Source organism: Aptenodytes patagonicus, chromosome 1 (genome assembly GCF_965638725.1).
Source record: "Aptenodytes patagonicus chromosome 1, bAptPat1.pri.cur, whole genome shotgun sequence".
Classification (NCBI taxonomy): Eukaryota; Metazoa; Chordata; class Aves; order Sphenisciformes; family Spheniscidae; genus Aptenodytes; species Aptenodytes patagonicus.
The window spans coordinates 223745659-223766855 of record NC_134949.1 but is presented as its reverse complement, the minus strand read 5'-3'; the positions used below and the strand labels follow the sequence as shown (position 1 = coordinate 223766855).

Sequence of the window (21197 nt, the reverse complement as noted above, 5' to 3'; positions counted from 1 at the left end):
GGGTTCTGAAGTAATTTCATCCACGTTTCACCCATAATCGAGCCTACAATTTCTGACGGAGCTAGTATATTTCTTTTAAATGGCCACACAGTCTTGCCCCTCTCCTGCCCTTCATGTGAAAGCTCTCCCTTTACAGCATCTTTGCCGAACAACTTGTGCAGCAGACACTGAGACACAGCTGTAGGACAGATAATAATACATTTCACAGCAGCAATAAAACAACGGGAGCCATAATTTCTTTGAACTCTGGGTCAAACTTGTTGTTAGCCAAGTCTGTAAGAACTCGTATAGTAAATTACATATGTCTCTTTACCAGCAGGATCATAAAATAAAACTTTACAATCCTTCTGAAGGTCACGGCTCTGCAACACACAGTAAGACAAAACAATAAATTCACCCCCAAGACCACCATTTTTACGGCTTCGGCAGCTTTGGTTAGATCTGAGGAAATTAGAACTTTGACAATCGTTATTCAAAGTCTTTCTTATTTCTCCTTTGGACCCATCTCCCAATTCTCCCTAAGCGTAAGGCAGAGGCTAAAACAACAGTAATAACGACTGTTATTGGTTTCAGCAGCAGCAAAGCCACATTTATCTCTATACACACATTTAATGGAAACAATGACCAAAGTGTTTCTTGGCAAATTAGTCCCCTTCTCCCCCTGAAGAAAAATACATCTATAAGCTATTTCCAAAACAATCAATATTAGTCCAGCAAGCAAAACTGTACGTTACATTTCCCATCAGAGTTTTGGCATTCCCTCAAATAAGTGATGCTTTATAAAGCACTACTACCAAATAAACTGGAGAGAGGACTGCTGAGCTGGGCACCTTGCTGCTTTTCCCCCAGGTCTGGGGGCCTGAATGCAGGTAATTCAACTAAAACCCCTGCGCTGGTCTGCTGACTTTTAAACATTTGGCCCAGCAATGCATCTTTTCATCTGTTCTTGTATGGAAGCTAGTACAACAGACCAAGACCTAGACACTGCCATGTGTGACAAACCTGAAAAGAGGCAGTGCTAGCTGCCCAGGAACTGAAACTTCAAGAAATACTTACCGAAAGGATGCTAGCAGAGACCGTGCTGGTCACCTGGGCTTGAGAGCTGACTGCTTACTGCACTGAAAACACCCCAATGTAAGCTACTGCACTGCATGTTCAGGCAAAGAGATGACTCCTGTGCGCAAAAAATGACAGCTTTTTATTTGAAGAAGTGTCAGAGGTTTTATCCGGCTTCAACCATTGCCAGAGCGCAGACTCTAAGCAAAGATGTAGCAAGGAAAACTGCTTAAATCTAGGAAATTCTCGGTGCGTTTCCCTGCCTGTCCAAGAGGAATGACCTCCCCTGTCCTCCAGACTAACTTCCGTTTCATTCTGGGAGAGGAGATTCGAAGGAAATACATGACATTCCACATGGAAATCCCAGAGAAAACATGTCGCATTCCTTGGCAATACCAGCCGATGTTATATATACACAGAGCATGAGGCGAACAATGCCAGCCTGGAGGGAAAGAGCGGCTCCCACCCTTGCTGGGTACCCATAAATCAAGCTTCTCACAAGAACGCCAATCTCGGTATTAACCCTAAGCAGTATCATCATGCACACGGGCCTCAGCCTCTACCTTCTCCTCTCTCCCACCACTAGGAAAAACAATGCATGTTGAAGGCCGTTTCCAAGACTGGACAACCCTTTCTTCTCCCTTCTGAGCCTGAACGTTCATCTGGTTAGTCCTGTTGGGAACAACGCTCCTCTCCTCCTGCTTATTCTGCCAGATTATCGGGGGTAGTTTTTTGGATGAGCTTTTAGACCCAAGGGCAATGCCCCCTTAGCCCAACCCTGCCCATGGGATCTCCAACTCACTGAGCACCTTTGAATGAAATAGAAATACATGTGAAGACTGGAGAGACCGCTCCTCTTGGATGTGTAGTCAGAAATGCACCAAGAATCACTCATGGTGCATCCTTGCTACATCTTCCTTAAAAATCTGCCTTTCTGCAATGGCTGCAACCAGAAAAACAAAAACAAATCCCCAACCCCAAAACCAAAAAAAACACCCCTAAGCCCCAAAACTTTTGACATTCCTTGTATACCTGCCTACCTACAAATCAAAGGTTCAACCTTTTCCTTCTGTCCTGCAACAACCAACCTCAATCAAGGCAAAGAATGAAGGGTGGATCATACCAGTCCTTGGTTCCTGCAAGCCATCACCCCATATAAGGCCCTGACAACCACTCTGCAAGCCTGTTTGAAACGGTCCTGCTGTCCTTCCCTGTAACTTGTGACTCGCGCCACATCATCCTACGACTTTTTGGCACCTTCCATTGTCTTCTTCTCTACACCTTGTTTTTCACCTGTTGCTGTTTAGCCCCACCCTGCCCATCGGATCTGGCATCTCACAGGGTGATCAACAACCTTCCCAGTGACAACAGCCTGCTGATGCCAAAACCAACACAGTCAGCCCAGAGCTGCTGCGGGGATGAGAGCAGAGTGGATGGGAGATGGTTTTGCCATCCACCCACTCTGTTTTCAGCAGATGGGCTTCCAGTTCAAGCACTCTCATTTACAGCAACTGTGACAGAACCAGTGACTAAGGATCTCAATAAGGACACCTGCTGATCACAAGTTATTTGGGAACGTGGTATGGATGGGGCTGTTTTGCAGCTGTACTCTTTCCCCATCATTCTGCTGAGAGAAGTAATTCCAAAACATAGAGGCCAGCAATAACATGTAAGACAACGCATTAAAAGGAGGGATGGTCCAAATGCAAGAAGTTACTCGGGTGTTGGATACAGGAACTTCTCAGTGGTTTCAAAACAAAGGCAGATGCTTGACCCGTTTCGTGGAACCAGACTTAACAACTCAGGCTGTACTGGGAAACGCAAACCAGCAAACGCACAGTTAACACCTGCCTAATCAAGCGGATCAAGGAGACAGGAAAAAAGCCTTGATATGCAGGGGATGTCTCAGTGCATGCAACAAACACCCCAAACCAATGACCTTGTGGTGATGTTGTTTGCATGTCATAACACGTAAAAGCCCCAGCCGCGGACCAAACTGAAACATGGCAGGTGCCACATGACATAAATATGTATTTTTAGATAGTGCAGGTGCAGTATTATGCAGCCCTACCAGAGAGAACTGTGACTGCAGTATTACCAGCGCAATGCTATTTGATTACTATTTTTCAATCCCTTTCATCTACTTGGAAAAGAAGTCTTCAGGGCTGTTCTGCAGCCACTTCACGTTATATGTGGCAATTTACACGGGATTCATTAGCAATAAGGCTGTTACCTTGCTTTTTTTTCTTTATATATATTGTTTATACTGCAGCCGTCTGGGGCTCCAGAGTAGTAAGCACTATGCAAATGACCATTTGCTGGATTGTGATAATTTGGAAGGGAAGAAGGATGCTGGAAACCCTCAGTTCAAGTCCCAAATAAACCACTGGTTTCCAATTGCCTTGGGCAAATCACTTCATCTTCCCATAATCCCGTCTTCAAAACAGAAATGAGTATTTCTTACCTGGCAGGGAAGCTGAGAGCATAAACCCATTAAAGACTACAAGGAGTTCAGATCCTATAGTGATAAGCAGTTACTTAATACATATGCAAAGCTTGGGAGCATATGTTGGTTGTTTCAAAATGTAGACAAAACTGCTTGGTCCGATGAGCACATGAGATTTTTCTCTATAACAACAACAAAAAAGCAAAGCAACAACAAACACCACCAATAAACTGCAAGTTGGCTCTGGAGAGTTGAATGAACTCTCATCTAACTGAACATTTCTTTCCGCTATGAACATGTGCTCTCTTGGAGACAGAAAACAGGTATCTCCTGCAGAAGTTGTGCAACTCATTTGGGTATACAGAAAAGGAAACGTCTACCAAAGACACTGAAGGAAATGCTATGATGCCGAGTGCTACAGTTTTGTAAAAGAAGAAACCATACAGAGTTACAAAACAACCTAGTGTACATCTTTATTGAGGATTCACAAAATCAAACACCATTCACCTAATTCACTCCAGCAGTTCCAATATGACGTTTTTCCTTGCTAGGTTTGACTGATTTTTCCAAGGTAAACAGTATTTGCTTTTAACTTGGGGTGGGGAGAATCATGCTTTACAGTAGCCATTTTGTGAGAGCAAGTGCATCACAGCCATGACAATACTTCACAATTTTATAACACTCAATCTTCAAAGCACTGTGCAGGCATTTAATTAAAACTTATTAAAGCCTCTCAGCAGTCCTGGCTCCCAGTCCATTTTAGGTCACACCTCCTTATTAATATTTCGCAGAAAACCCCCACTACCTCCCAACAATGCTTATTCAGTACTTCCACGGCTTGTACTAGTCTCACAAGAATCTTAACCCTTTAGTTAAGTGGGATTTATTAATACTCCTGAAGTGCACTGAAGACATGAACTGCTATCAAATTAATTGTAAGCGTGCTTCCATAATCTCACCAGAACATATATTATTTTCAATAAGCCAGTATTAAAGTTACCAAGAGTTTCACTGATATAAAAATGATCTCGATTTCCTACTAAAACACACTTAGTCATATCCTAATATTGTATACGTATAGTCACACCAGCAGTTTGCTCCACGTGAGTCAACTGCTGAGCTACAGGAGACAGGAGTGAGAAAACCTGGGGAAAGGAATAACATCTCTGATATTGTCAACTCCCAAGATGCACTGCAGGTAGCGTTCAAACCCCATTCCGAAGCCTCCATGAGGAACTGAGCCGAATTTTCGGAGGTCTAGATACCTGTAATTTAAACAGACAGTTACATTTACAGCACGGTTATGCTGATGTAATTACAGAGAGCTTTTTATCTAGGGTTTTGCTTTCCATCTTAATTACTTCCTTTTGACCCTAACCACTGTGGATTTCTGCCAACACAGCCGGCGTTGGTCAGGGGCGTGAAGAGGTGCGGCTCCCTGACAGGCAGAATTATATTAGCAGAAACCCCAAGCGCAAACACATTTAAAACAGCATAGCTACGCTTTGCCAATACGCTAGAGCCTGTTTTGTTTAGGAGCAAGAACTCATTGGGTACGAAGAACAGCTTTAACATCAGAGCTCTACTCACATCGAAGGCATCTTTGTAAGTTTTAGTATCTAAAATATTCCTAGCAGAGGCACAAACCCAGGTTCCTACAGAAGCACAAAATACTTCCACTGTCGGAGATGGAGTTGCCTGCTTGGGTTCGTTTAGCCCTTGCCATGCTGGTGCTGAAATCTGCCCTACAATAAATGCTTTCATTTTCTGTCTTCTTTTCAATACTCTAAGTCATTTCATTTCCAGTAATTTCTTCAGAAGCCTAAATAGGTCTTGCTGTCTGCTGAATATTCCTTCAGATTTTTTTGCCTTTTAAGGTAATTATGATGGCTTTTTGTACTTTTTCCCCAATCACTCTTACAGACTGATTCATTTATTTCCACAGTAAGTCAGCAAAAAATCTTGGACGTATCTTCTCCAAAAATGAGATCTGGAACAAGACATTTCATTTTGGAGAACAGCACCTGTTGTGCACAGAAAACTCGGAAAACGTTTGGAAGCAGATATTCCAAATATATGGGTGTCAACAGGATTATGACAGTTCTTCTTTAGAGTTCCCCATTTCCCAGCTGGACTGTAGCTGATGTTTTAGTGGGCATGGTGGTGTTGGGTCGACGGTTGGACTCGATGATCTTAGAGGTCTTTTCCAACCTTAATGATTCTATGATTCTATGATGTGATACACAGGAACTATATTTGCAGCTATAAATTGTCACCAACAGTTTTATTTTAATAGGAATGAAAAACATCTCAGTGGTTCTGTTGATTTATGGGGCCACTTCTGAGCTTGCTGAGGCCACAAAGTTATTCTTCTTTATATGAATGCACTAGTAAGGGATTGAGTGACTCCAGATGTATTACATGCTTCTGATCTTTGTGTATGAATATTTTATCATCCCAGTTAAAAAAAAAAAGTCAAGTCCACTTAAATATAAATGCATATATATGCTTTACTACTTAGGCAGTGGAGTAGAGGGGGAAAAACACTGTGAAAAAAAATGAAGATTGGATTGATTGTAATAAATGCCTTCCCAAATTCTAACTACTGTTAATGAACTGCAAGGAAAAAGTATGTTTGTGTGTATATATAAAAATATATAAAAATATGTAAAATATACATTATATATATTTAAGTGTACTTGCTTAAATATATATAAGTGTACTTTCTTGTACTTCAGAATTTTGTTGGTTTGAAGACTACATTTTAACAAAGTGAAGCCAAAGTAATGCCACTGATCACCCCTACTTGCAAAATAAAAACACTCTCCACCAAATTCTACAGCTGCAAGAGGTCACCCTGGCAGACTCAGTAGGACAGTATGCCTTTTATACCATGAAATATTATTTTTCCTTGCAGTTCATTAACAGTAGTTAAAATTTGGGAAGGCATTTATTACAATCAATCCAATCTTCAGGTTTTTTTCCCCAGTGTTTTTGACCCTCCCCTCCACCGCCCCAGTAGTAAAACCAGAAGCAGAACTTCATAGAATCATAGAACTTCTTAGCTCCTCCTACTAGCACTGACCCACAAAGTGCAGTTATGCCTATACTGCAAGTTGAACAGCAGGCTCGAGAGTGGGACATAGGTTTTCTGATCCCTGGGACCCACATGCTTTCTATCTGTGCTGCTGGGTGTTAGCTGGGCTTGCTAAGGCTCAGTTGCATCCACCCCACACCTTGTGATGAAGATTATGCTTATGATACGAACAACAAGACTGTGCAACAGCACGGTCTTCACCTCTATCCACTTCGTACAGACTGCATTAAGAAGAACTTGAGTTTCTGCTAGTACACTGGGAACTGCCGCCGGGAAGCTCCACTTAGCAGCTTTTTAAGGGTTTGCAAGGAAGATGATGGGCAGATCTGATGCTGAGGGTGGTGACTTGTGAAATAGGAAAGACCTCGTAAATGTGAGGGATATGGGTGCTAGCAGTGGCAGATCAATCTGTACCAGCTCAGTAGTTCTGAGCAGAACTGGCAAACCAGCTGGTGACAACTCTAGCTGCAACTAGCAATATAAATAATAGCACAAACATTTCTGATGACCTCCATAAGCATATCTCAGCCTGTGCAAAGACAGTGAGACTAAGCCTAGCATCTCTTCTCCCCTTTTGCTGGCAACGGAGTTTATAAAGTCATTGTAAGGAGATGAAATAACTCAGCTTCTTCCAGATGAACAATGATAATAAATTCTACCCTTGCTTATCCAGGGCTTTCATCTGTAGATCTCAAAGCACTTTGAGAAGCCATTTTGGCACAAGGAGCAAAACAAAACCCATTAAAGTTAATGGAAGAAGTCCATTGAATTAAACGTGCTGAGGATCAAGCCTGTGAATCCTTTCTGATGACTGTGCTTAGAAGCAGCAAAGGAATTGAGAAATTTTCCATTCTTCCCAGATGAAAGAAAAAGTAACTGCCCGCAGATGAAGAGAAAATTTCCTTTAGGCTGGAAAATGCTCCCTGAGGTTTTCCTTCATTCAATAGTCCCCAGACATCGGATGTTTCTCACCTCAAAACCAGTCATGAACTAGTCTAGCTATTTCTCCTAGTAGCTCATACTTAAGAGGAGAGCTGAGCCCTCCATTGGCAACTGGGGGACTGTGCAACATTATTCCACGGGGGAAATAAGTTTCTGCGACCCCAACTAGCCCCAGAGTTCATGTTCTGGACCTGGAGGACTGGTAGTTCTTCAGAGATTTGAATCTTACTAAAGTATGTGCTGCAACAACGTCCCCTGGCAATGAATTCCAGGAGCTTGTTATGTGCCAAGTTAGAAGAGCATTTCCTTTCATCATTTTAAAAATCTATACCCTTTTATCATCATCACGAGCTCCTGTGTTGCACGGCAAGGCACTATGAAGATCAGTGCTCTCTTAGTGACCATTCATAAGCAGAATGTATTCTTTTCCGTCTCTTTTCAAAACAAATATAATCTTGATCTTTTATGTAACCCTCTTGTTATACTGAAGCCTCCACAGTCAGTTTGAAAAAAGTAAGGCTGAAAGAACAAAGATATTGCAGTCCATGAAGTTGAATATTCTACTGGAAATAAAAGGAAAAAAATGAGGGTAATGAAAAACTACTAGTGAAATGACATTTGAAAGACTGTTTTGTTGAATGTTTCAGGAAATAAATGCGCAAAGCATCGCCAGGTTCTGAAGCTGGGTAAAACACTGTCTTTGCTTTCAGACAGTTTCTGCTCTGCTACAACTTTTTGGGAATCCACAAAAAAAGCATTCAGGGAGGTCAATCTAAAACACTCCCATTGACATGAGTGGGATTTGGGCATGTTTTGGCTGGCTTTAGCACTGACTTTCTGCCTGCCTCCGTATGGCCCAGCACAGTGCTCTGGTTCCTCCCCAAAGAAGGAGTAATAGGACCAGGTGCCTGCCAAGGACAGCGATGGGCTACCTGTTTTCGCTTGGCTCTGAAGGAGGTTAAACGATGATATGAATGCTGTCACTGGCTGTGGATTGCAAGTGGCTCACCAGTGTTGCTGTTCCTTAAGTCCAACTCCTCCTTTCTACCTTGCCACACAAGGACCCAACAGAACACTCCGGCATTCAAGCTTCAAAGAAAATTAGCAACTAAAAGAGCTCAACACAGCTCAATCTTCTCCATCTAGAGCAGGAGCAAGGCCAAGACAATATAGTAATATCCATTGTAAGACAGCAGATGACACCTGCTTTGCTGCTGTGTACTTTCACCAGCGTTACACCAGAAGATCAGAAAGGTACCTGGACTGTAAAGGGTTCAGTATGAGGCCATCTTCTCCATTGATGCGCATGATGATAATCAGAGTGAGGAAATGAGTGCCTTACATGTAGAAAGACTGTCTGAAATGCTGCTCAAGCTGATGGTAGTGGGGACACGTTGTCCATTACAAAGTACCTGCTTTGTTATTGCTGGTGCTAAGCCGGCACCTGGAGGCTGCAAACAGGATCAGGACCCCCGTTTACAAGGCAATATACTCAATACTCCCTGGTCACAGAGAAAGCAAGTGACTTCCCAGAGTAAACTCTGGTTGGCCTACTTTCCCACCTCCCTTCCACAGACCTCTCCAAGTCTAGCCAAGATCAGCATCTACAGCACTGAGCTCTTTTCTATCTACAGTTCAAAGGAAGGAATGTGAAAATAAGATAAAATAACTGCATAATCAAGCCAAATACTTTTGCAACTCATATTCTTTATGGAAAGAAACCTGCACAATGGGAAAGATGTAGTGAACTGAAGAAGATTCAGAGGACTTTGACCATGTCCCTTTACCTTCTTTTTTTGAAAAGCTTTCTAAAAGGTAAGAACGGGCAGAAGCACAAGAGTATTTCAGATCATCATTGCCTCTTTGCCCAATGATTCTCCCACAGACAAGGCACTCCTGAAGCTGTCCTAGAAACAGTCAGCCCCCGCAATATCCTCGTGTTTAGTGGGAGAAGAAAACAGGTAGAAACAGAGATACGGCAATATATAAGGCATTTCAAAAGGGACCAGATCTCACACAGCTGCCTATTCTAAAGTCAGCAAATATTATATTTTAAAAAGGAATGACTCAACTGTTCTTCAAGGAGTCTGTGAGCCAGCTTTGGAGACTAAATTCAATCACTAAATTGGAGGAGATTAATTTCAGTCTCTCCTTCCACCTCCACTGAAAAGATGGATGCTGGCAAACCACCTACCTGTTTTCTGGCAGATTCTGGACTGTAGTCCAGAAGCATCCAGGATTACTCCTATCCTGCACCTTCCTAGGACACCAGACCCTGCTATGGCAGGGGGTAACAACAGTTTTAATCCTCTCTGGGAAGTTACATCATCTGTGATGGAGTGGAGGGAATAGAGGAGGAAAGAGTCTCCAAAACAAGATCACAGGAAGAAAGAATTTCCAGAATGTGATTGCTACCTATCACATGAAAATGCAAATGGCTGATGGGCAATGTCTTAATCTTCTCTCTTGAGGGAAGCATGAGACAAGGCTGAGCTATCTTAGTAGTGCTGGAAGGCTCTGCCACTGAACACCAGACTTCCCCAGGCTATATCTCAGCATCTAACCACACAACTTGATCATCCTTGGTCAGGATAATCCTTCCCTCAGATGAAGTGATATGGTGTACTCTGGCCCATAAACACAAACAATAAAGGAAGACATTTAATTCACCCTGTTTGCAAATGGATGATGTAAAGGTCTGCCATGCACTGGGCTGTTCCTAAGTGATTTCATATTGTGGGAAGAGGAGAGTGAAGAATCCTACACTTACTCTGCTTTTTTTCAATAATTCCAAATACTGCAGAGTATTTGAATATACTCTTTAAATTTAAAATTCTCCACGCTATCACCTCTCAGTAGCTGTGACGAAGTACATACCAAGAAACACTTGTCAAGAGGAACACTAAGATCCTTCTGTCGTTTTAATAGGCTAAACCGTTAATTCAAAGGTTGTTCCGTCTCCTTAGCAGGACAGTTTTAATTGCTTCAACCGCTTTGTTAGGGAAGATTTTTCGACCCAATTGCCCTGTCAATTGCAAGGGGAGTTACTCATAGAGCTGTTAAAGGTCACAAATTGCTTGTGATTCTGTAACCTGTTTATCTCATGCGATGGCGGTCAGAATCTATTCAACGCAGAACACAGCTTAATGATTTAGTATAAAACAACATTGATGGGTTGTAAATTAATTGACTTCATGCAATCCTGAAAGGAATGACCTGTACTGTGAGTGGACAAATTGGGAAGATAAAGTAAGTAGCATTAGATTAAACTTTGTTTAAATGAACTGGCTGTTCCATTTAGAGTGGCAGTGATGGCAGGGCAACTGGGCCAAGAAACATCCCCTCAAGAACAGGATCAAAAAAGTGAAACAGTTGTTTCAGGAGTCTCGAAAGAAGAAATATAGCTTGCAGACCAAGATGGTGTCTTACCATTGGTAGGCATCTGTGAGTCCTAATCTGTGGAACAAAAAGAAAACCCCTTGTAAGTAAAGGAACAGAAGAGATCCACACAAGCAGCACTTGCCTGGAAGAGAATGCTACAAGAAAAGGGAGGGTCTGATGACTAAACTCAGTCCAAAAAGGAAAGGCAGGAAATTAAGGGAAGACATGATCAGTGGCTGTCAGTTCTGGTGATTGGTAGACAATCCTGAACAGATTTCCAACATGCTTCTTAAAATGTAAAGTTTGTTTTCTCAACATACAGGGTTGATCCCAGCTTCATGCAGAGACTTGTGCATATTCTTAACTTTAAGCATATCAGTAAACTACTTGTGAATGTTTGGAGAGTACAGGCCTGAATATTAAATTTACAATGACATGCAGCCAACCTCGTTTATGAGTGAGTCAAAATCTCTTCACGTGTGGCTATGTGGCTCCCCTTCTGTAGTGCATAAAACAACTGAACTCCCATGGTTTTATTAATGTGTGTCAACTTCTGTAAAACTGCTAAATAAAATATGTCTTTTTCTAATTGCCACCCGTGCGCCCTCTCCCCTTTTCTTGCCCTGGTGGAGTCAGAGCGAAATTGTTGGGGTTTTTTTCCCCATTTCTCTGAACACAGACAGAAAACTGTAAGCAAAGAAAGACCACGTCTCTCATCTTCAGTGCACTGCAGCTGTCCCTGACTAGGACTTGGAGAGCTATTGTATGAAGTGTGTATAAGGAGACAAGAATCCCGTTCTTTATCTCTCTTAGTTATGCTGGGTCTGCAGGAAGTATAATTTAAAAGCCTTAACAAAGTCTTTGGGCTCAGCAGATCAGATCCTGAGTACTCAAAATTAAGAAAAACACGTGAAAAGAGATGTTATTTTTCCAGGTCATCTTCAGTGCAGAGCTGTACCTTAAGGTCACTGCATACACACCCCATTTGTAGTTTCAAATGCTTCCTATGACTTTCCTGACAAACAAGAAAGTCTGGCTTCAACCTCCACAAGGACCACTCCTGCAGCCCCACAACTTGGGGGCTGTGGACTGTAGATCTCACTAGCAAAAATTTCAAGTGAAAAAGTGCAGCAGGCAACATTGTACTTTGCTTCAACTGAAGCATGCCTGCTTCGGGAGAGTTTGCAGGGAGAGTAACAGGAAGCACAGGGAATAATATCATCCTACACATTGAGAACCAGTGTTCTGGTGATTTTAATTGCCCTGCGCCTTTTGGATTCATTATGCTGAAATGGATTTTGCTCTTCTCCACTGACTAGATATATCTCTGTGAGCATGCGGCTGATTTAAGCAACAAATTCAATTCCCACTATGCAAATGATGTTACTCTGGGATTAATCCTCCTCCAGAATTGCTTTACACAAGTGTACGACTGGCCCAAATGGACTTGTCTGAGTTATGAAAGGTTCTTCTCAACAATCAGACAGGATCCAGGGAGTAATTGTCTATGGAGAATTACCCCATCTATAATGTCAATTATTGTTAACTAAACAGCAGCTCTGATATTCTGACACTGAATTTAGCCTGAAATTACTCAGAGTCACGTGATCCAGAACAAAGCAGCAGGGAAAGAGCCATATGGCTCAGTACAGGTCCCAGGCACTTGCAGTGAAGCTTCCCACCAAACTGTTAGTGAAGAACTGTGTTCTCTTAAATGATGCCACCGAGGCCAGCTGCATCACAGCTAGCAAAGCTTCTGACCAAAACTGCAGTTCCTCAGTTACACAATGTGATGGACAAATATATCTAAGCTCTGTCTACATGACAACTTCCACCTTTGCAATCCACTCTCAGCCACGAAAGCTGCAAAGAAAAGGCTCAAGGATGAAGTGCCTCATACAAGACACTTTGTTCCAGACAGTCCCAGCAGAGCTGAGGCATTCTGCTGCCCTGGCCTCCTCGCATAAAATAAACTCTTCTTCTCTGATGAGCTAAAACAGAGAGGCAGTTTCCATACCTACAACAGAAGCACAAGAACTTCTTCACCAGTTCACGATCACCTACTCAGATAAATAGATCTCTCAAAGACAAAAATAGGCTTTTTTTAAATAGCATTAGTTGCCCTTCCACTCCTCTGTCTTGCTAACCACCAAGAGCTGCTGAAACACTCTCTTGGTCAGGCTAGTCTCCTGGCATCTGTGGATTTTCCATACCTCTGTAAGCGTGATTCGAGGAAGGGCAGTCGCTCTTCTCTCAGGCTGCCTCCATATAACTCCCCTATTCCTGGTACGAGGAGATCAACAGCTGCAACCTTAAAAGAAAGAAACCTAACATAAGCCATGCCATGTAGCCATACAGTCTACAGCAGAAGTACAGTTGACACTGGATGGCTGTTTATAAAAAACTACTGTAATTCTTTTATTGAGTCCAGGACACTTAGGTAAGTATTTGCAAATGCTTGAAAAGTCCCTTGTCGACAGGAGAAGGCTGGGAGGGAACTTTACAATGATAAAAATCAGTAAGCCTACAGAAAACCTAAACAAATGCAGTGATGCTCCAGGCTGAGGACATCTACAGCAGGTGGTGTGAACTGAATCGCACCAGGTTACTCTGGTGACAACCTGTGCATGTAGGCAAGCCTGTGCAGGGTATAAAGAACCCAACAGCAGCTCACAAGGAGGCAAAGACACATGGGCAAGTTTCCTGAAGCCCTGATTCCCTTAGAGTTTAAGCTGCTCCGAGGCTTGCAACTTGTGTTTACCCCATCTGCCCCCATTCCTTGAGCTAGCTCTAGTGGTAATAATACCAATGGATCAATGGCACTGATGTGCTGATCCAAGTGTTAGGATCCTAGTGTTACCACCTGTGCTGTTAGGTTTGGGCTTGTTTTCTTCTCTGTTTTGTTTTGTAGAGTTACTTCTCTTATCCCACAGCTGAACTGTTGCTAGAATTAAAGCCAGTGAAGCGACAATGGCACATGGTGGGGTAGTCACTCTTTTTAATAGAAGCAATGTTTCAGGTTGTCTCAGTTCAACTGGGAAATCACACCTTCGAACATGAGACTTGTGGAGGAACAGTTCGTGTCTTGTGTCCATCTGCTATTTGAGGATTACACGGATGGTAGATTTGGATGACAAGAGAATCACGGGCTGCTTAGAGACATGCAATTCTAGGCATTTCACCTAGTAGTACAGAAGTCTACCAGGAAAAGAAATAAACTATGGTAAATCTGTCTTAAAGGACTTAAGCAAAAACTTAACGCTACCCAACTCCTGAACCCTCCTCCTGTTCCTGCTTTGGGGATTTCTTCTACAACAGGAAAACGACTGAACAGGATCACCTGATGGTCACATTTTATCCTGGACTTCATGACTGGAGGCCCAGCAGAAGACTATCCTCATCTGTCTATCAGTAGGCTAACACACATACCAAGCCAAAAAAGAGGTGGAAGTGTCACCTATGGACTCACTGTGTGTCGAGGTCCATCTTCATTGTCCCGCATGTAGAAAGGTTTGAGGTTGTATGGGTAGTTAATCACAAACACAGGAATCTCACCACAGTGCTTCACCAGGTACTTTTCATGTTCTGTTTGGAGGTCACAGCCCCACTGTAAAGACAGCAAAAGGGACCTGGGATACTGCTTTGGTGCATCTTGCCTGTGGCAAGAGACACAGCAAAATCCCTGCGTAGGAGAGACGTGCAGCTTTGAATAACGTGAAACCAAGCACAGCAACTTCTCACACAGGCCACTGGGAAAATTTGCTAAGCAGACAGAGTTTCACGAGTTTTAAGGCAGAGCAAAGCAATGAAAATAACATGGTTTAACTTCCACAGAACAGGGCCAGATCATCCCTGCATCAAGCCCAGGCATCTGGTATCAAATCAGAAACCCCCCCAAACAAACAAAACCCCCAAAACCACACTCTGCATAGCTTAAGGGAAATAGGCACCTATCCAAAATCAGCTTACTCAACCCATCAAGCCAGCCTTATTTCAGTATTACCTTTGGTATATACAAAGCAGCTTTACTAGGCTGACTGCTCTCTTCCCTGCTGTGTCTTGTTACACGCTACATTAATTCTCATTTAAGAAAACAAAGAATTGCTTGATAGAATACTGGGTTATCAGAAACCTTGGACATTTGCAATGTCCTTCACTTCTCCTTTCTTCCAGTGATGTTGTCAATTCTGTGGCTTTTGTCGAGAGACCTCCAGTCCATTATAGGATGTGCAAAGAATATCGAGGGAGTGGAAGGGGAAGAGGGGGACAGATATTCTGCAGACTCTCCTCATCTGAAAACATCCTGAGTTTGCTGTCTCAGATCAAGGTAGCACAGATACAGGATTTGAGGTTCTATACCCACTTGTACACAGAGACAAGGCAGCTACCCAACTGGCTACGAAGGTGGCTTCAGCCAGAGGGTTATTTTCCTCAAAGCATCAGAACAAGATAAAGATTAATCAGTACACACGAGATGAGCACCACCACGAACGCTCTCCCTACTGGTGTGTGTGTTTGAAATTAGGCAAAATATGGTTTTCAGAAAACCATAATCTAACAGTGTTAGAAAGACTAACATGTGATTCTTTTTCCCAGTCAACATCTATACTTTGGAAAGACAAGGGATTCCCTTTACCTACATCTAGTTTACATGGTATTTTGACACGGTTTTGGCTTATTAGTCCTTGTCAAACTTTTGGTGCTGTCCTAGTATCATTCCTTTATTTGAGGACTATTACAGCAACCCTCCTTAGATGACTGCTACCGAATCCACAACACACTCGGCACTACTCACACAGGGGAGAGAGAAGCGCTTCTGCCAAGGCCTTGGTCCTTCAACAGCAAACTCATCACTTCCCTGCAAACGTCATGTGTTCTTCTGCTACAGAACTCACTCCTTACATTGCTCCCATTAAACCCCCAAAGGGCAAAAGTTATACCTGGGTGACAACTGAGCAAACACCCCAGGAGGCAGACAACCTGTGCGAAGTTAACAACTCTTGTGGTATCAGAAAGAGAGAAATGACATCTACAAAGTTCAGGCTGGCTGTGTGCATGAACAGGCACAGGGACAAGCCACCAGGCAACTACCTACCTCTGGCTTGAAAGTGAAAGTTTGAGAAGCCTGCTTCAAAATTTCCACTGCTTCATTGTAGGAAATTCTGCAAGAGGGGGAAAAAAAAAAAAAGTCTTTAAGATAACTATGAAAAGAATAACAAGAAAGTTTTCTGGCTAAGTGCTGCACTGGAAAATTAAGGAGGCATTTCCCCACCACCATGCCAATTTGTGTTGTGACGTCAGACTTCCCAGCAATGCTTTTTTGGATAGAAACCAAAAACCATTTTATATGGCAAGAACCCTATGTTTTCCTGTGCTTCAGCCACATGCAGGGCAGGAAGTGCTAAGCTCTCAAGACACTTTTGCATTACTGCAATGTTGCATTTCAGTCAGAAGTGAGCTCTGCAGAGAATTGCTTCACAGAAATTTGTGGGTTTTTTTTTTAAGAAAACAATGTGCCCTCATCGGCACACCTCCAGCAACATAGCTCCACTCTTCAGCATGGTGTTAGGCAAACATAAACAGCCCAGAGTGCAAAGGACTTGCAACTCAAACATTTTCATTTTACTTCGTAAAAATCACAAGATTTATTCGCAGCGACGTTTCTCTACTCATCTGACAGGTCTGAGAGCAGATTCTCCACTGACTTCTACCAGTGACTTCCACCAGTACAAAAGAACAGCATCATGACAGAGCAAACAGAAGAAGTGTAGTGAAAAATGCTGCAGGTTTGATAACTAGAAATCAAGACTCAACGGAAGATACTTTTGCTGACATGTTTTCCACATACCAAGCAAATGTTGTGGACAGAGAGAAGAAAGAACAACCCGATCACAGTAATTTCATCTCTCTGTATCATTGGCTAAATCCAATTATAAACCAAATTCCCTGAAGAGCACGAGCTCTTTACACCCAGCTACAAGGTTTCACTAATACGGGGAAGGCTTCTAGAGGAAACACCTCAGGAAGGAATATATTGCTCGATGTGTTTGGGTTACGCGAGGCCATGGTCCAAATGAGGTATATCACTGGCACAGGTTCAACACACGTAACTGATGTGTGTAAGCCAGGAATGCCCCAGATCTGCCAGCAGCTGATGAAGAGAGACAGAGAGGGAGAGAGAGATGGGCTGACTCACTCTCTTTTTTCCTTGGACCATGGACGAAGCTGAGTGCAACTCTGTCCTCTCAGGAATATCAGTTAGGTCCAAAGAGAGAAGGACTGAAATGGGGAGAGGGTGACTTCACTGACGTCTCCCATGGTGCTTATGCAGGCACAATGCACAGGGAGAATATATCATGATCCTGTTGCCCAAGTGTGGCTGTAGCTGCTTAACAGGGAAACCAGTGCCAGGATGAGCAGGCCTACAATGTTCTGTGGGATAAATGGAGAACACCACTATTTGGAGAGACAGGCAAGAGTAGGGAAGAGGAGGTATTCTTGGGGGCCAAGGAGGGAAACCAAAACCCTTCAGTTCTTTAGCACACAAAGAACTGGGAAAAGGAGTTGCACAAGCAATTGGAAATAGAAAACCAATTGGGATTTTTAAAAATAAAAAATTAGTTTCATAAAAAGGGAGCCATTGGAGTGGAAGTGTGAAGTAAGGCAGAGCACCAAAGCCAAAACCAAGCAAGACAGTGAGCAAACCACTGCGCAGGTACACGCTGGAAGGAGGATACCCTGATAGAAAGAGGATCTTGTCCAGGGAAGCAAAAGCCAAAGGCCAGCAGATTCAGATGCCAGTCTCATGCAGAGATGAAAGGGCAACTGGCAAACAGTACAAAGGGAACTGCAATTCATGCTCTTTTGGAGACATTATGGTAACCCAGAAGACATCGAGCTGGGAAAGAAAAAGAACATATACAAAATAGGAACTCTTTCCCCAAAAGCCCTCTTCTAGATCATTTAGAAATAGAAGTACTTACGTCACAAATTTGTTCTTCAGCATTTGTTCCAACCTGTCCTTGGTCAAAACAAGAAAAAATAAAAATGTAAAGCTACTCTTAAGGTTTCAGGGGTCCAGAGGAAACTCAGAAAAGCTACCTCCCTCTAAGTTTTGATTCATAGGTCTGCACTGTGCTCTAGATAGAATCATAGAATCATTTAGGTTGGAAAAGACCTCTAAGATCATCGAGTCCAACCGTTAACCCAGCACTGCCAAGTCCACCACTCAACCATGCCCCTAAGCACCACATCTACACGTCTTTTCAATACCTCCAGGGATGGGGACTCCACCACTTCCCGGGGCAGCCTGGTCCAGTGCTTGACAACCCTTTTGGGTAAGAAATTTTTCCTAATATCCAATCTAAACCTCCCCTGGCACAACTTGAGGCCATTTCCTCTCGTCCTGTCTCTTGCTACTTGGGAAAAGAGACCAACACCCACCTCGCTACAACCTCCTTTCAGGGAGTTGTAGAGAGCGATGAGGTCTCCCCTCAGCCTCCTTTTCTCCAGGCTAAACAACCCCAGTTCCCTCAGCTGCTCCTCAGCAGACTTGTTCTCCAGACCCTTCACCAGCTTCGTTGCCCTTCTCTGGACACGCTCCAGCACCTCAGTGTCCTTCTTGTAGTGAGGGGCCCAAAACTGAACACAGTATTCGAGGTGCGGCCTCACCAGGGCCGAGTACAGGGGCACGATCACTCCCCTACTCCTGCTGGCCACACCATTTCTGATACAGGCCAGGATGCCATTGGCCTTCTTGGCCGCCTGGGCACACTGCCGGCTCATGTTCAGCCGGCTGTCGACCAGCACCCCCAGGTCCTTTTCCGACAGGCAGCTTTCCAGCCACTCTTCCCCAAGCCTGTAGTGCTGCATGGGGTTGTTGTGGCCGAAGTGCAGGACCCGGCACTTGGCCTTGTTGAAGCTCATACAATTGGCCTCGGCCCATCGATCCAGCCTGTCCAGATGCCTCTGTATAGATATGGATCAAAATCCACTCCCGGTCATTCATTGCTAAAATGAATTACCTAATAATTACTAATTACTAATTACCATTCATTACCTAAAAAAGGTACTTGATTTTTGGAGCTGAGGATTCAGAGGCTGCTAGATGATGTGACAGCTACAGTTCTACCACACTTGCTAACAGCTACAGAAAGTTGTGTGTCCTCTCTGTGTTGGCCTGAACAATCACTTAAGCTCCGGCTGACTTTTGGCTCTTCACAGTTTGTTAACACAGGACAACATATTTAAAAAAAAAAAAAAATTAAGCCTCCCTATTGACAAGAGGCCCCAAAATGCATAAAAGGATTGCAGCTCTTTCCTGTCACATTTATTACCTTCTGGGCAGGAGCTATGTATTTATGAAAAAGCTCAACATCACGAGGACATTTGGAGAGCACAGTGTTTGTCGCTGTCTTGAAAAGATCTTCCATAACCTAATAGAGAAAACAGGAGTCCATAAAGATTAACACTGCTTAGATGTCCCAGACTATAAATAAAACACGGTACACATCAGCCAAAGGGTACAGAAGGAGCTTCTGTCCTGCACGGTCAGACTGTATAAGATGGTACCAGCTTGCTAAGGCTCCTAATTAGCAGGCTTGCTCAGTAGCTGAAGAGGAATGGAATCTCTGTTTCTGCTAAGGGTTTAGGGCTTCACTGTTTGCTGATGGCCTCAGTACCTTCAGTCAGGTATCTCCAGTGAAAAAAGCACAGCTAAAATATTCAAGCAGCATCCCTGGTCAGCCACAAACACACACATTACAACCATTTGTGGTGACTGGTCTCTAATTATTAGTGAGGTGCCTTTCCTGTAACGAACAATTCAGGTTTTGTGCTTTGTTTGTTACAAGGGGCAGAACTAAAGGAGAGGAGAATAAACGTGTACTGTGTAGAGACAGCCCATCATAGAATCATAGAATCATTTAGGTTGGAAAAGATCTCTAAGATCATCGAGTCCAACCTAGCACTGCCAAGTCCACCACTAAACCATGTCCCTAAGCACCACATCTACACGTCTTTTCAATACCTCCAAGGATGGGGACTCCACCACTTCCCGGGGCAGCCTGGTCCAGTGCTTGACAACCCTTTTGGGTAAGAAATTTTTCCTAATATCCAATCTAAACCTCCCCTGGTGTAACTTGAGGGCATTTCCTCTCGTCCTGTCACTTGCTACTTGGGAAAAGAGACCAACACCCACCTCGCTACAACCTCCTTTCAGGTGGTTGTAGAGAGCAATGAGGTCTCCCCTCAGCCTCCTTTTCTCCAGGCTAAACAACCCCAGTTCCCTCAGCCGCTCCTCAGCAGACTTGTTCTCCAGACCCTTCACCAGCCTCGCTGCTGTTCTCTGGACACGCTCCAGCACCTCGACGTCCTTCTTGTAGTGAGGGGCCCAAAACTGAACACAGTATTTGAGGTGCGGCCTCACCAGTGCCAAGTATAGGGCAACGATCACTTCCTTAGTCCTCCTGGCCACACTATTTCAAACAGATCCCAGCTAGAGAGACAGTAAGAACAAAGCAAAGAGAACATGTACAGAGACCAGTAGAGAGCTAAAGCAGAGGACACATCAATGCAGGGATGTTTGAGAAACTAAAAAAAGATGTGGTTTCATTTCCCTAAACTAATGTGGATTAGCTAAATGACATTAACATCCAATTTGGATATACTTATCCAGTAAAATGGGCTTCACCCATGAAGAAATTAAAATGCCATTTTGGTTCTTAAAAAAAAAAGACCAACCCCAAAACCCCACATGGGATGCTACTGCATTTTGATCAACCCGTTTTAAAAGTAATCTTCTCTTTTGGTTAAGCAAAGCAGACCATCCAAGACACTTGCTGTCATGCAGATTAAGAGTTCCCATGACTCCTCGTAGTTCCATGCCTGCACAAAGCAGGTAGTTGATACCTGTGTAGTACTGATGATCCCAACTCTTCTTCAGAATCACCCTCCTTATTCTCATCTCCTTTGTAAGCAACAGAGCAATGCAGCCGGGCTGCACGTCATCTCAGCCTGGGATGGGACCAGCACCTCTGAACGTCCTGGCGCATTCCTGCTTTTTTTTCTGTGAGCATAACAACTGCTTCATTAACTGCAGAGTTGAGAGAAGCGAAGTATCCACCAACGATACTAAGGTGAGTAGCAGTCCCTTGACACCGCAAAGCCCAGGGGAGACTAACTGCGAAAAGATGAACCTGACGTTCAGTCAGCGGATCTGAGGAAGAAGCAGGTCTGTGCCTTGCAAGGAACCAGACCTTACAGGGCAAGAGGAAC

General features: G+C 43.5%; 1 protein-coding gene across 2 annotated transcripts in view; it reads right to left on the bottom strand.

The window, feature by feature from the left end:
• Positions 1–3950: 3950 nt before the first annotated feature.
• Positions 3951–21197, bottom strand: part of NARS2 (asparaginyl-tRNA synthetase 2, mitochondrial) — a 55366-nt gene continuing 38119 nt past the window's right edge. The window contains exons 8-14 of one of the 2 annotated variants that reach the window (XM_076328433.1): positions 19259–19357; positions 17906–17943; positions 16018–16084; positions 14392–14529; positions 13136–13233; positions 10971–10997; positions 3951–4767 (exon numbers count right to left, since the gene is read on the bottom strand). In XM_076328433.1, coding sequence (XP_076184548.1) covers positions 4623–4767; positions 10971–10997; positions 13136–13233; positions 14392–14529; positions 16018–16084; positions 17906–17943; positions 19259–19357 — 612 coding nt within the window. In that variant the 3' untranslated portion in view covers positions 3951–4622. The remainder of the gene's footprint in view (positions 4768–10970; positions 10998–13135; positions 13234–14391; positions 14530–16017; positions 16085–17905; positions 17944–19258; positions 19358–21197) is intronic. The other variant, XM_076328434.1, reaches the window with a different exon arrangement.